General features: G+C 42.4%; 1 protein-coding gene across 1 annotated transcript in view; it reads left to right on the top strand.

Moving 5' to 3' along the window:
- FNDC3B (fibronectin type III domain containing 3B) overlaps nt 1-16544 on the top strand; it is a 187696-nt gene that overhangs the window by 38323 nt on the left and 132829 nt on the right. Inside the window, exon 3 of the mRNA XM_058811847.1 lies at nt 7333-7408. Within this exon, the coding sequence (XP_058667830.1) occupies nt 7333-7408 (76 nt within the window). The remainder of the gene's footprint in view (nt 1-7332; nt 7409-16544) is intronic.

The following is a 16544-nucleotide window of genomic DNA, read 5'->3' as shown; positions in this document are numbered from 1 at the left end:
AGTAAGGAAAGAAGTGGAGAATAGCAGTGATGTGTGATATTCTTTGCTTACCTCACTATACCTTTCCCAGCAGGCCCGTGTGCTACCCTGTGCTTCATTGAAAGAAGCAGGTGTGAATTTTGAGTGGGTTTTTGAACAAAGGCAACTTTACAGTTTGCTTTTATTTTTTTTCCTGGGAGATGCTCTCTAATAAGCTTGATGAGAACTTGGTGGAATGATCCTGAGACCACAGCAATGCCTTCATGTCACCATACAGCCTGGAGGTTCAAGCTGGCTGGGTGGAACATTCCCAAATGTGTCATCTGGGGTCAAGGAGTCTCTTGGGAGAACATCTATCTACCCTGGCAATATTTTTGTGCTGCTCAATTTGGTTCTCCCCTTAACATAAGAAATTTCAGCCAACTATTGTAACAAAGGTAGAAGCAAGCTGTCCTTCTTGAATCAATATAAGAGGTCATTTTGTTACTTCTTGTTCCCTGGATCATTTGTTCCTCCTGCCAAGCTGTGTTTTGAGTTAGACCAGCCTCAAGAGGAAGAATAATTTCTGCTTTCCTGCTGAGCTTCTAAGTATTTTTAGTTATCTGAAATCTCATTATGATGTAGACTTTCATTGTTGTGATTAGGGTTTTTTTTTGTTTAAGTCGTTTTTGCCAAGTGTGCTTTGATTTGATAAAACCAGAAAGGAATGCTTTCAGTGGCTGTATTTACCAAATTCAATATTGCTACACTTAGATGAAGGAACAATTTTATTCATACTGGAAAGGATAATTGTTCTTTAAGTACACACTTTCCTCCTTGCTGGAAACCACTTGCCAGGTCAGACTGTCCTGTCAGTGTGTCCTTCTGTGTTCCAGAAAGAAGTAAGTGAAATCTTCTGAGCTCTCCTTTGAGATGGTGCTCTAAGCCAAATCTTTCCCCATCTTTGATGATTCAGCAGCCTGGCTGGGCAGGTGCCTCTGTTGCCTTTAAAGCAGTTTCTCAGCTAATGTTTTGCATTAAAAAGAGTTGCAGGTGCACTGGAAGCAGATTGCTTCTTGCTTTTGCTGTGTTATGCAAGCACCACTCAGTAGAACAGTTCTGGGCTGGGTCCCTCTTCTGTGTGTTTGCTGGATGATGCTTTTAGATCTCATCTCCTTATTTCTCGAAGTACCTGTAGCTGAAATGCCAGTTTTCCATGAGACTTTTTTAGATTCTAGTCTGGATGTACCCTTCTCTGTTGCAAAGCTTAACTACCTCTATGCTTTGTCATTTTCATCCTACTCCTGAAGCTTTAGGTGATGTCTTTGCTTTTTAAAAGTACAGTTCTAGAGATGGAATGAAGTTGGAATAAATGCTTTGTTTGATCTTTCCAAATGAACTATGTTAATTGCTCTTAACGTGGTTGTAATGTGGAAACAAATGATTGTTGAAAGAGATTTGTTTTAGGTACTTGTAAGGTGGGAAGAGGCTTCAGGATAGATTCACACAGGGACAACTTCCTTAAGAAAGATGGTTTGTATGACTCCATAAATAGGTTCTAGCTTTAGGAGGACACCCATTTACAGGGTGTAATTACAGTCTCCATTAGAAGCTGGTGGTGAGAAGGCATCCTAGCAGAGCTGGGGAAGGATGAGGAGTGTGGGGTTTTGCAGGCTGCAGGTAGGTCAGTGCCCCGTGCTTTGGGGCTGACAGAATGGAGGTTCTGACGGAGAATGGAGGCTCTGGGCACCCTGAATGTTGCTCACCTTTGTGTGTTACTGGATGTGTGGAGCCTCAGCTGTGCCAGCACCACAGAGCTGCATTAGGAGCTGTGCCTGGAAATGCTGAGCTCCAGGGAAAAGCCTTTCCTCAAAGGACCCGTTCTTACACACAGAATAAAGCAGACTGGAGCTGGTGAAACACCTTGGCCTTGCCAGCAGCTAGCTGGAGAGTGATGCAAAAGGCAAATCTGCCAGTGAACAGGCCTGCAGTGTAAGGCAATTGCATGGGAACATTCCCTTTCTTTATCTTCCTGAGAGTGAGGGCTGCAGAGCTGCACAAGGCAGGGCAAGGAATGTCTCTGCCTGCTTGACAGTAATCCCTCTCCTCTAGACTACCCAAAATGGCATTTCTAGCACTGACTTTCTTTTTCTTTTTAGTTTCCCACACTTTATTTCCACTACTGCCGACTGTGTTTAATGCTTTCATGTTGCTTCCAGAGCTGTTTCTGCTTCTAATCCACTTGTAACTCCTTAGGGGATTCAGGGAGCAATAATTAACCTTTTGGTCCAAGAATTTCAATGGTTTCCTGTAGGTACTCCACTACAAGCTCTAAAAAGCTTGGAGTATAAAGTGAAGGGGCAGCTAGCTGTGCTACAGCACATCTGTACAGAATGTTGGGCTAATTAATGGGGAAGTTTTATTTCAGCTTGGTTCACTCATTGCACCTGCAGAGGTGCAGCAGGTTTTCTGCTTGCCTGCTCTTTGTGAAGCTGTGTTTACCTGCCCTGTGGTTTTACCACTTGGCTTGAGCTTAGGCACTGTGCATAGTGCTGTGTGTGCTTGTTCTTGTCTTTTAGGGTCACAGGCTTCAAATGAGGGAGACAAGAGTACAGCTGAATGAGGAACAAGATTTGGTGCTTTCCTGTGCGCCTTGCAAACAACCTTGAAAGCATTTCAGCTGGGTTTTGTACTGAGCCACAGCATCTGAGCTGAGTGAATGAACTTGCTGCCAAAATTTAGTTACTTCTTTGTGGTTTCTCCATTTATTAATTTATTTAATTTTTACTGCTTCTTTGGTGTGTGTGTTTTAACGTTGGTTAAATCAGGAGGTTCGGGATCTGCCACTTGTGGGTTTTGCTGTAAAGAGCACTCATGGTAAAATGACTGAATTGCTTCATGCCTCTATTAATACCTTTTTTTGTCCAGTCAAAAAAAAAAAAAAAAAGTGTTTTTTCAGATGCAATTGAAGCATTCATTTTTAAAAATCAGCTTTATTGTTTAAGATGTAGCATGTTCCCTGATTTTTCTTACTGAAGAGATGCTGGAAGTGTTTTCTTACTGAAGAGATGCTCTGTGTGACTGAGGGATGTGTTCCTGAGAAGAGTATTGCACACAGAATGCTGGGACTTCGCTGGTCCTTCCTGTGGGATGCACCTGGAAATTTATTGGGGCACAGTCTTTTAAAGTAGATAATGGAATGGATACGAGTGATTGCTTTATTTTCTCTTCCCAAAAGATGCAATGCATTCCATAAGTTATGTGCTGTAGAAACTGCAATTACAATAAATGTTAATGGTTTCAAGCATTTGTGAGGAACCTGTGGCTGGATCCCAGGTGTTGCCTGTGAAGTTGTGATGGGGAGCTGTATGAAGCATGATATATCTCATGGAAGGGAAAATTCTTCACACGGGAAAATGTTTAATTTGGAGTTTGAATAAGCCCTGCAAGCTGCTCTTTGTATTCAGTGAGGAAAATGTTCTCATAAGGGGGAAATACTTTAGGTGAGCTCTGGGGCTGAATAGCATCACATGGATTCAGGTGAATGTCATCAATCTCACTGTGAGAGGCCACAGAGCAGGTGGGGGATGATGGCCTACCTTGAGTGTCAATTTTCTGCTGTGGGCTCAAAATCTTGCATAAGTAAACAAGTAGTGTACAAAAGAGATAATAGTGTATGCCCTTGGTCCTTATCAGGTTGCATTTTGCCTTTGCACAAGTGTTTCCCCACAGTATTTGTAGTTTTATATCATGGGGTGGTTTGGATGGAAGGGACATTAAAGCCCATCTCTTTCCATCCCCTGCCATGGCAGGGACACCTTCCACTATCCTGGGCTGATCCAAGCCCTGTCCATCTTGTCCATGGACACTTCCATGGATCCAGGGGCATCCACAGCTTCTCTGTTCCAGGGCCTCCCCACCCTCTTAGTCAAGAAATTTCTTCCTGATATCCAATCCAGAACTTCCCAGAGTCAGTTTATTTATTTGTGAACCTGAGCTTATGCCTGCATTGGCTTTGTGGGTGCTTCTTTAGCCTCTTCCCCTGCTTCCCCTGGCCATGAGAGATGGATATTGGGAGCAAGGGAGGCACAAGTGACACGTGCTTGGCTTGTCGTGCAAACTTAGTCTGGACATACTCTGTGGGATTACAAATATTTATAGTAGCTATGCAACTCAGTCACATTCATCACTCAACAAACATGACTTTCAGCAAAATAGAATGACATTCTTAAATGCAAAATAAGTGCAAAAAGAGCTTTATGGAGATAACAAGCATTCTCTGAGGATGCAGCAGGTATAGCTGGGCTTCACCCCCAAGTGTATTAAACTGCTGAGTTAAGCATCAGAGTACTTTTTAGGAGAAAGACAAATCCTTTGGGGTTGTGCTGCTGACGCCCTGCTCCCAGCTGTCCTGTGCTCCAGCTTTTTGGATGGGAGGAGGCCAAGGACTGGAAGTGGGCTGGGGTGACCTTGGACATGAGACCACACCCTGAGATGCTGCCAGCCAGCAGTGAGGGCTCCAAATGACCCTTCAAATTCTTCTCCTCTGTTGCCATCTCATAATTGTGCATACTTGGGATGATGAATATTGCAAGAGGCATAGCACAATTAAAGATCATCTGGGTTTGTTTTCATTAAAATAGAGATGTTATCTTTACACATTTTTTTTTATTGCTTTCCTCAGATTTTTTAATTAAAAGTTTTAGAAACGAGGCTTCTCCTGAAGATCCCTTGTGTGAAAGGAAAGGGGGGGAAGCTGTGTTCCAGGCTGCAGAATATGGTTTTGTTGTTTATGAGGAGTTGGGGAAAAATAAATCAGGGAATTAGTTTTATATACGTAGTGTGTATAAACAAAAGAAGTTGCAGTGTGCCTTGACATTATTTGTCCCAGACAACTGGGACAAGTCAGGGGTGTTGGCTGGAAGGTGCCCTATATATAAAATACTCAACATGTGCTGGCTTTAATGGTTTGGCCTCATTCCTGCATCTCTTTGGTCAGTGCTGTGAGCTCTGGGGGTTGTGTGCAGCATGAGGGGACTGGGTGGTGGGATGGGTTGTGGGGAGCACCCCAGTATATTCCAATTTTGGGAAGAGAGGAGCTGGGGAGGGGTTGCAGCCTCTGGAATGATCGTGCCTGAGGAGCATGGTTGCTGCTCCCGGGTCTGAGCCACTTTGGTTTCATGTCCTCCCTCTGTGCCCAGCCCTTGCTCCGCTGTTGACCCACGTCAGTCACACCTTGGCTATTCCTGTTTGCTCTTGATATTGCTGCCTTCCCCCAGCAACAGCCTGTAAATGTTTTCTTGGCCTCCAAAGGTGGCTGATTTGAGCATCTGTCAGTAAGGAGTTATTTCCATATCTATAACATTTTAATAGAAACTGTTGTAGATAAGTGCCAGGCTCTGCCCACGGACTCTGATGGAGGGGCAAAGCTGTGTGGCTGCTGCTCTACAGGAAACAAATTTGTTACTGGAACAATTTGTTTGTCTTTAAAGCTCCTTAAGGATGATGCTGCTTCATTTTGACCATCAAAAGCAACAGCTGTGAATGGGAATATCACCTTTTTTAATGCAGAACCACAGGGAATTATTGTAAAGGGACAACTGCAGGTGTGCTGATGTGGACACTTCTGCTGCTGATGGACTCCTGGGACAGGAATCTGTAAATTTTCTGATAACTCTGGGGTAGGCACATACCTTAAGTAGGGAGAGGAATCTGTCTGTCTTGCTTTAGGGAAAGGATGCAGCTTTACATGCATAGGGCATCGGTCTTGAGTAGAGTCTTGTGTTTTGAGGAGCTGGACCAAGTTCTTCCAAGTTGTGAAGGTCTTCTAATTTATGTTAATCCAATTTGCTAGTAAATAACCAGCTTTAAGGCTGTTGGTTTAGACAAATGTTGGTTTAATGCAAATGAGCTGATGAAATATTTCTGATTCTTGGCCTCTTTGAGTTCTGGTTTCTTGTTGATTGGTTGTTTTGGGGTTTTTTATTAAGCTGGATGACATTGCTTTGCTCTGCACATCTTTTGACCTGCTGCCCATGTCCTGTGGTGGATAATTCACGCCTATTCATAGCAGAAGAGCACTTAAATGCTGTCACTTAAATGTTGATTGTTTGGAGATTAGGGATGGAATGGCTTTGTGCCTTTTATCTTTTCTGAACCATTTATTGTGCTGTGTGCTGGACCAGATCCATCCTGATCAGTGCTCCCTCAGAAATGATTGTTCCAGACAACATAATGGCTTTCATATGTCATTTTCTGATTTCCAGCTTGAGTTTTAAAAATGTTGGTGAAATAATGGGTTTCTGTAGGATTACTGTAATTCAAAAGGTCATCTAGGTAATAATTATCTTATGCATTTGGCTTAAAGAATTCAGAAACACAACATGAATTCAAATTCTCTCTTTGCAGATTGAATGATTGAATTCTGCATGGAGATGTCCCAGAATATAAAGACCAGACCTAAATTTAGACAGAGCTTTCACAAAAAAAATGTAGATTAATTTTGGTACAAATTGAAAATTTAATTTATATCTTGATTGAACTTCTGACAAAGCAGTTAGCAGAAGTGTGTTTAAAGTATTTTAGTGACAGTTTCACCAGCAGCAAGGTGGGATAAATGGTCTCTAGTCCTCAGTGATACTGTCCATTTAAGAAGGGATTCTAAATTCCAGATTTTAAACCCATTGTTCCAGACACCTGCAAATTTATAAAGATGATAGAGCATACTATGAACTGGACTATTTTGGTGCTTCCTGGTCCTTGTATTATCCCATCATCTGCAGGATTCAGCAATGGGAGACTGAGATGATAGTTTCATTATTTTAAAAATATTATATTTGTTAATAAATAGTTTATTACTGGTTCTGTGTGCAACTGTTGAACTGTGTGTGTGTCTATGGGTTTTGGTTAACTGAGATCTGTTACATGCAAGACTGAAATATAAATTGTTGAAAACATAATGGATCAAATCTCCAGAGCAAAAAACTTTTATTCCTGAACTTGAAACCCCTTTATGGGTTGGTGCTGCATATTGGTGTCTGTGAGCTCGCTGTTCTCGTGTGCCAGTGGTCTGAAGGTTTGTGTCCTTAGCTACCAGCATTTGGCCAAGTTAGACACACACCAAGATTTTGGTGTGGGACTCAAAGGCATAATTCTCACCTGTATGCAATTTAGTCACATCTTCATTTCAGCTCCAAAAATGCAGGTGGGTTTCAGATCTCTGCCTGCTCCTGCAGTCTGGGGTGTGATTATGCTGGGCTGTGCCCTCCCTGCTTCACCACCCATTTCAGAAAAGGGATAGCACAGTCACTGTTTCTGGGAGATTTCAATATTTGGACATCACAGTGAAACAAATGTTTATTTTTCTTTCTGCAGGTCTTTTTGGTTCAAGTTAATCCAGGTGAAACCTTTACAATAAGGGCTGAGGATGGAACCCTCCAGTGCATCCAAGGTAAGGGGATGCACAAACACGTGGATATCATTGCTTTGCTTTATGGAATACCTGTTCTGCTCCATCTCCAGAAATGTGGTTTGCAGCTCTGAGAATGCACTGAAGCACTGGGGAGTGAGAGCTTGCAGACGTGGCTGCTCTCTGTATTCTAGGAGCTCAGCATCTCAGAATGAGTCATGCATTTCTTGGAAGTCCAGGAGGATTTCTCCCTTCTGTTATTTATCAGGCCCATCTTGCAGCCTCTTTACATCTTCTCTGTGACACCCCCTCCATTTAAGCACTGGAGGAGTGGGTGGTTCTTGCCTGAAGTTCCATCCCCATGGAAATAATGAATTAATAGTTGTTTGAGATAGACGTTACAGAAGCTTCCCTGAACACCATCCAGGGTTATTTGGTCTTGATGAGCAATAATAACAGCAATTTAAAGCTGCTTGTTGAGATTTATAGCCAACATGCTGTGTGGTAAGAAATTGGTCCATGTGGCAATTAACAGAGGAATAAAGCTGGCTACTCCTTTTATTTGAGAAGAATGCTTTATTCTGGCTTAGTACATGAAAGATTTCCATTACAAATATAATTATGACCCCATTTATTTATAATTTTGTCCATACTCAAAGTGGTGTTCAGGCAGTGTATTTAAATGAAGGCAACTTGAAGCCTCATGGTTCTGTATTCCCAGTAATTTAACATGTTTGTGCCAGTGGGACTTGTTTGGTACTCATCAGCAGTCTTTCATAAAATTTATTTAGAATTTCTAGCATAAGATTGTCTCCTTTTATTTGCTATAGCTGCAGAATTGACTGCCAAAGCTCATGTTTATTTGTATACACCCTTTCAGTTTGGCCTGAAAATTCTTGTTATTATTTTCAAGCTAAAGATTCTGATCCTGCTTTATTGTAAAATATTTTTATTGCTGAACTAAGGACATGCTTCAAACACAGGAAAACACCTGACTGTGCTGTTGGTGTGTTTTTTTTTTTTTTCTTTTGGTAAAGCAGCTCTTACCATGCAGTTGTGGTACTTGATAATGATCTATTGCAGATCTGTTGTAATGAGCCTGCAAATATACTGAGATTTGGATTTGTGACAGTTCTGGTTTTGTGCTCTGAGGTTGTTATAGAAGACAGGCTTATTTTGTGCGCAGTGTTTTTGGAAATTACACACCCCCTTGCTGCACAAAACTTAGTGTCTTTTTTTTTTTTTTTTTTTTTTCCCTGTGATAGAGTTTTTGGTGTGTTTAAAGGTTATGGAGTGTTTGGTGTGTTTAAAGGTTATGGAGTGTTTGGTGTGTTTAAAGGTTATAGATGTTTGGTATGTTTAAAGGTGAATGTATTCCCTGTACATAGGGCAGCACCCAGACAATAATGTTGCATTTTCCAATGCTCCCACACTGCTCTATGATTAGCAGGATAAGCAATAATTTTAGCACTGTGTTAAGGCAGCATGAAAGTCTCTTTTTGGGCAGTGCCTCTCAGCTGGTAGCTCCCTGTGGAATAGATGATACTTGCTTTTTCCTTACTGCCACGTACTCAGGGTTATGAGATCAGATGTGCTGCTGAATATTCAGAGTGTGAAGGATGGCTTTATTACAAATTGGGTGATTCTCCTGAGTGCAGGGAGTGAACACTGTTAATAAAAACTGGAGATGTCAGGCTTGGTAACACTGAATTCTTCAGGATATACGAAAGCTCTTCCCATGTGACTGTTCTGCAGGGACAGCTAACTTTGCTTATGTAGAATAATTTTATTTTTTTTTTACTTTTTCACGTATGACCTTTTTGAGCAGTATGAAATCTTCAGGTTGTGCTCCTGGAGCCAGCTCTGGAAGCCCTGTGAGCCCCACTTTGTGTCCAGAACCCTGTTTGGCTCCACAGCTGTGGTGTATCTGTATATGCTTTAGGGTCTGAGGCAAAAACAACACAGGAGGTGATGACTTAGTGAATCTTCATTTGTCTTAGCAAGGTTGGAAAAAAGACACTTGCATGAGTAAAACCTCTGTGGAATATCCTCTGTTTTAAACACCCTGAAGTGTAATTAGGCACTAATTGAGTAATCACTGTTTTAAGCCAGAAAGAACAGATGCACATTTGAATGTTTCTGATGTTTTGGAGTGGTGGAGAAATCTCAAATACAAAAACTTCTTCCAGTTCCTCGAGGTTGCAGCAGTAAGATAATCAGTGAAAACTTTAAAAAAAATACAACCCCTAAATAATAAAAAACAGAAAAAAATGTACATTTTTGGCTGAGGATGCAAGGTGTTGCAGCAAGTGCTCTCTTCATTACGTACTTATTTTGTTTGCATATAATTGAAGGTGACTTTTAAAAGACAATGATTTATAAGCCCAGTAGATCCCGGTGTGGACCTGGATTAGGCAGCTCTTGGAGATGACGGTGGCTGGGAGAAGTTCAGCTGGTCAGTGGGCATGGAGAGGGTCTGTGATTTCCTTGGGAAGACCGATTTAAAGAGAAAATAAATAAAAAACCCCACAATAAATCTGGTCTTCTGGAGAAATCCAGCCCTTGAGTGCCCAGCCTGTGTGGTGATTTGTTTAGGGAAGCATCTGAGCAGTTCCAGGTGCTCTCAGCAGGCGTTGTGTTGTTGTCTGACTTCCTCAGGATTTGCCTTCTCCATCCCATGTGACAGCAGAGATGCTCTGCTGTGTGACTTTTGTAGCCTTTATAACAACAGCCAAATAAAAGAATAAAGAAAAGGAATGTCGGGGATTAATTGAGATTAATTTTTTAACAGTTGCTAGAAGCTGACCCAAGGCCTGGGGCTGCCTGTGTGGATGAGAGGCACAAGGTGCTGCCCAGCTGGGCTGTGGGATGGGGTGGAAACATAAAGCACATCCTTTATTCATGTGTGATTCCAGTCTTTGTTCCTTTCAGTCCGTGTGGGTGTTGATGACAAATCTCTGGTGTGCTTCCTTTGGGATTTCCCTGCTCACCCCGTGCTGCAAACACCCAGAATGAGCTGGGGGCTCTGCCTGCAAAGCTGCTCCTCTAGGGAGGTTCAGGGGAGGTTCAGGATCTCCATTCTGTGCCTTTGCAAGATGGAACATGTGTGTGTGCTCTGTCATCAGTGTTTTAAAAGCTGCTCATTGCAGAAAGTTTGACAGGTATTAAATACTTCATAAATGTGTCGATACTTTAAATGCTTCATTTCCTTTTCGCATATTCCCATTTTATTTGTCAAAAAATCAGGGCTTGGCTGTTGCTAGCTCTGCAAGAAAAGGACAAGGGCAGGGCATATCCTCAGCCATTTCTTTACTCAGCTGTTAACTGTGGACCTTGTATTTCCTTTGTATGAAAGATTGCTTCTAGCTAGTGCTTTGTGGTAACCACAATAAATGAAATATGGAGCAGAGTGAGAGCCTGGATCTGGTAGGAATTGAAACAGACCCCTGAATTTAAAAAAAAAAAAAATTATTCTGCTTTTTTAAATTTCAAAATAAATAGATCTCATGTGAAACTGACATGTTCAGGAAACTCACATTTCCCTAGTGGCTGATTAAATATGAGTTTTTTAGTCAATATCTTAAGATCTTTGGTAGGAACTTTTGTTGCTGCCTGAGAGTTTTGTCATTCACACTTGAAAAATTCAGTGTTTGTGCATAGTTTGGGGCAGTGAAGCTGTTCTTGAGAATCTGTTCAGAGCCTTTCCCTCCTGGAAGGCAATCATGCCAAGCTGTCACACCCCCTGTGGTAGGAATAACATGGGCAGAGTGATTGTTCTGGTGCCACCTGACCTTGCTTGTCACCCACATGTTGAAAATATGTGTACAGAGTATGCAGGCTGCATAAAGCTTCTATCCATTGATCACACAGAATTGCCCAATTACTGCTAAATGTCCTTTTTATTGCCATCCATGTAAATGGTCCTCAAGCTGGATCTCATTTTCTGCCACAAACTAAACTGAATTTTCTGTGTGCATGTAAAGCTGCAAAAAGCCTGTAAGAAGGTAGGAGAGCAGGTAGCAGGAAAGCAGCTTTTGGAATAAAAAATTGAATTCCTGGTAAATTCTGCCAAACCCATACTCCTGGAAATGATCTCTTGAAACTTACCTGTTTGTCCTTGTATGTCAGCACAAGGTTTAGAATAGTGAAGAACAAAATTTGCCTGAAAAGAAAGCAAATATGCAAAAGGGTTAAAAGTTCTGCTTTAGTTCTGGCCTGGAGCAGGGGGAATTCACCCTTGCATAGGGTGAGCAAGGCTCTGCATTAAACTGGCTTTTGTGATTTATTCAAGGACAAGGCTCAGATGTGCAATGGCATGGAGGGGGTGTAGTCATGTTGTAGCATAAATATCTGGGTTGCAGGCAAGGACCTGAATTGCTTTTGGGTGGTTGCATTTTGAAATGAAAACAGGATAAAAACATAGACAGTTTACTAATACTGATATTTGTTTCAAGGGATGTTTTCAAGTGTTTTGCCATTGAGGCTTGAACTTGAAGTCTTTGCTGCTTCTTATCTTGTAAAACAAAGAATGCAAGAATTCAATTTCACTGCTGCTTTTTCTGTGTCTCTAAAAGTGAGCAACTCAAGAAAAAGACCAGAAGTATGCAAAAACTTTAGCAGTGGTTTCTCAAATGAAAGATTTCCTGGAATTATTATTCCCTTAATTTGGTGAGTGGGTGTGGTTTGGTGTGGTAGTGCAAAGGAATGGATAATATTAAAGGCTTAACAGCTGTATATTTGTGTAGGAAGAGTGTGTGTGTCAGTGAAATAAGGCTGCTAGTACAGTCCAAGCAAACTAAACAAAGTGTGTATTTTCTTTTTCCTCTACGGTATGAGGTTGGAAATGAGGAAGTGAGTCAGTTTCTTGCAGGGGAGGAAAGAGTTGAAAATAGATGGGACTCAGTGTGAGCAAGTGAGTGGTACCTGTGGGGTGTTACTGGGTGGGGACAGAGGCACTGGGATGAGAGTGGTGATGGGCACATAAAAGGGAACAGATGGATCACAGAATCCCAGAGTGGTTTGGGTTGGAAGGGGCCTTAAAGATCATCTCATTCCAACCACACCTTCCACTATCCCAGGTTCTTCCAAGCCTGTCCAGCCTGGCCTTGGACACTTGCAGGGATGGTGCGGCCACACCTTCTCTGAACAACCTGTTTGTCTATTAATACCTTCACATAAAGAATGTCTTCCTCTTATGTAATGTAAACCTGCCTTCTTTATGATTAGAGCCTTGTCCTGTCACTCCATAACAGTGTCCAAAGTCCCTCTCCAGCTCTTTTTGAGCCCCTTTAGGCACTGGAAGGGGTTCTGAGGTCTCCTCATGGCCTTCTCCAAGGCTGAAGAGTTCCACTCTCAGCCTGTCTCCACAGCAGCCTTGCCATCATCTTCCTGACCCTCCTCTGGACTCTATCCAACAGTTCCACCTTCTTTTCACACTGGGGACCCAGAGCTGCATGCAGCACTCCAGGTGAGGTCTCAGGAGAGCAGAGTAGAGGGGGAGCATCACCTCCCTTGATGTGCTGATCCCACTTCTGGATGTCACAGCAGAGGCTGGGGAGGAGAGCAGCCTGAGGAGACAGAAGAGAGAGGTCCAGGCTCAGGCAGCTGGCTGTGTTCCCAGTGCTACCAGTCCATCAGGAGCTGGGGGCACCTGCTCCATCACTCTACAGGGGCAGAGGCAGATGCTGGGCTGTTCGTCAGTGGACCTGGCCTGGTTTTGCTCTGAGATGAAAGAGCAGCAGCACCTGAAGTCCTGCTGCTTTGTAGAGGCTTGAGAAAGCTGGAGATACTTTAATAAGGAGCAACTGGTGAAATCTGCAGGTGGAAGGTTCTTTGGGCCCTCCAGGGCAGGCACTGCCTGTGTGCTGGGGAGATCCAGAGGCTGGAGTTGGAGTCCCTTTGGTTCAGTACCTGCTTCTATCCAGAGCATCACCTGAATTATCGGAATTTGGTTACAGTTTAAGGAATACGTTTGTGACCTTATTCTTAGTATGCTGCAAAGCACTGCATTGATCAGAACAATGTTTCTTTTGCTCTGACAAATTTATTGTCCTTTCTCACCTATGTCTCCTGGTGGTTGGGAGCTGCTTGTGGTCAGGCAGTTCCTGGGGAAAGGCTCTGGGGACATCTGCCAGGGTTCATGGCAGCAGGACAGGAGGGACGTGCCTGGCTGTGGCAGGGGAGGGAGGGGTGAAGTGCTGGGTGAGCTCTGGTTCTGTCTCTCCTTGTTTCTGCAAATGTTTCAGCTCTTTCCACCTACGTGCTGGTTCCAGGGGATGGAAAACTCCCTGTAGGAAATGCAGCCTCGGTTCAGACTGTTTTGGTCATTAGGGCTTGCAGCAGAGCAGTCTGTGTGGTGGTGTTTTACAGCATAGCTCTTGGTATTAAATAGCTTCTGTTTACACTTTGTTTATTAAGCTTTGGCTCAGTTTCTTTCTGTTTACCAGCAAAGGCCCTTTTCACCCTATTAAGTTTTAAAGCATAACTCTTACTCCTCATTTGCATCGCTTTACTTTGACTCCTGGTACTTGGTGTCTAGATTTAGTGTTTGATGGAAAAGCCAGGCCTGCAGTACCCACTGCTCTCCTGTAGCACAAACAAGTTTTTGATTTATTAAAGTTCTTTCTGTTAATGGACAAATGAGGAAATATCTGCATAAACATCTTCCAGAGCAAAGCTATGATTGAGAATAACTGAGAAGAATCTCATGTCAGTGTCTAATCAGCCTCTGTATTGACCAAAATATTTTTTAATATCTATAACAGAGTCAGTGTTATCCTTTAGAGGCATTGTCACCATCTTCTGGGTTTGGTCACTTGAGTGCTTCAGCAAACTGAGCTCTGAGCACAGGCATGTCCCCAGGCCTGGGATCAGCTGTGCCTTTCCTGTTGGGATGTTACCCATGGTGCACTCCATAGCTGTAAACCACCAGCTGTTAATCATATAATCATAACAGGCACTGTTAATTTATTCTCACATTGTTGCCCAGCTAGAAAATACCCGAATTTGCAGAGGAACCTTTCATCCTCTGTGTTATTTCTGATGTTTTTGGTGCCTGTCAGAGAAAGGCTCTTTGCCCTTTTAGTGTTTGGTCACCTTAGAAAACTGTGGTGTGATGTGTCCTTTATCCCTTTCATGTGCAATAAACAACTTTAAGGCTTTCATATCTTTGTGAAAAGATGAAATGTTGAAATCTAAGAGAGAGCAAAGAGCTGCTAACCTGGAGTAGGTTTTTCCCATGTTATTGTCAGTGAGATCACCCCACCATTCCCCACTCATCTCATGGTTTTATTTTTTTAGCACACCACAATCAAGTATAGGAAGCCATGCAAGAAGCCAAGAGTAAACAATGGGATGCTTTGTTTACTGTGTGAATAATCTTAGCTTCTCCATTTTAAATCCGATAATGCTAAGAATAATTATGGAAATTTATTTTGCATGTGTGTGATTAAATCTTGAACCAGATGCACCTGCACTTGTAGCTTTGCTGGGAGGAATATCTGGTTCTTTACAGTTGGTAGCTGTTATTTGTTATAGCTCCCCTGATACAAGACAAAAGGAAAAAGAATCTTGGCATGCCCTTAAATTTTAATTTGGCTTAATCTTTCCAAATGCTAAATTGTGACTGTTTTGTAGTACACTGAGAGAAAAGGGAGAGTGATACAGCTAAGGTGGAGATATTTTGGGAATTCTGTGAAATGCGGAAACCAAGGATTTCTTGAGACCTTTGCTGATGGTCTGTGGCCACCTATGCTGGAGAAGGTGACCAGAGGCTCTCCCAGCCCTGCAGGCTGGTCCCTGGGGAGGCCACTGCCCTGGCCAGGCAGGGATGGAGCTGGCAGCCAGTGCTGTGTCCTGCTGACGTGGCCTCAGGGCACTGGAGCCCTGCGGGAGGAGAAGGGCAGGAAAAATAAATTAAGATTTGGACCATTCTGGTTTGTACATATGTAAAAAGCAATCATCCTGCTTCCCAGCACAACAGCACCCAGATGAGCAGAGGTGCAGTTCTTGAAGCGTGTCCTTTGCTGAAATGGAGATATTTTTGTGTACTTTTTTGGAATGGCTAAGGATCTGCTGCTGGGAAATGCGTTCATCTCTAGAATTAGGACAGCAGACTTTAAAGACAACTGCTAGAGCATACAGTCTGGGCTGTAATTTCAGACTTTTTTTGGGTTTGTAAATATGCAGGACTTGCGTTTGGGGTTTGTGTCTGTCCTTATTTTCCTTGTGTATGTTTATATATATATATGTATATATCTGACAGACTCAGGAATCGTGGTACATCCAAGGGCCCTCGGGAAGGCTGTCTTGTACCGGCATCCTGTCAATTTTTAAGTTTCCCAGTATCTCTGGATCTCTGCCCAAAACACAGGGAATCTGTGTGAGTGTGTAGGTATCTGCAGGAATGCTGAAGTTGTGTCAGCCCTGCTGAATGCAGCTGATCCCCCTAGTATGGACCCAGTGCATCCTAGTCAGTGGTGGCAGGGTTTTCAAGTCCAAGATCCACAGGCTACAGACATTGCAAACCCATTAGTCAATGCTTTTAGTCTTTTTACAGTGTATTAGTGCAGCTATAGTCCTGAATTAGTAAGGCAGTTGTAGTCAGTTTTCCTAATCTGAAGTAATTATATTTATTGGCCAGAAGAATCATGAAATTATTCCATTATCCTTATTAAATTCCGTTTCTCCTCATCACAAGCAAATATTTAGTTTCCCATGCTTTTTATTCTTTAATGTCTGTGATTCTGGTTCATGTTTGTTGTTCATGGAGATGTGGATTAGGGATGGGGATGAAGCACATTGTAATTTAGAGTCTTTGCAGGGCTTTTAGTATTATGCTTCTCATTTTTAATTTTGAAACAGATCTCAACTAGGATAAGTGATAATAATGAATTGACTTTAAATGGTAAAGAATGTAAATTGGATTGTTAGTTTTGCTCAATTTCAAATTGTACTTATTCCCACCATAAAAAAACTAGTGTAGTGGTTGTTGAAAGCTGTATGGAATCAGCTGTTGATTCTGCTGTTATCAGGTTTCTGGGGCTGGGTAGCTTTCACTCTGACAGTCAAATCCCTTCTATATTTAGATACAATTTTTGTGATCATATCTTAAAGAGTCTTGTTTGTTCCTCCTGCACCAATGTTTCCTCGTGGTCACTGCCATAGGATGGATTCTCTG

The sequence above is a fragment of the Ammospiza caudacuta genome, chromosome 11 (assembly GCF_027887145.1).
Source record: "Ammospiza caudacuta isolate bAmmCau1 chromosome 11, bAmmCau1.pri, whole genome shotgun sequence".
Classification (NCBI taxonomy): Eukaryota; Metazoa; Chordata; class Aves; order Passeriformes; family Passerellidae; genus Ammospiza; species Ammospiza caudacuta.
This window is presented reverse-complemented; position numbering and strand designations above follow the sequence as displayed.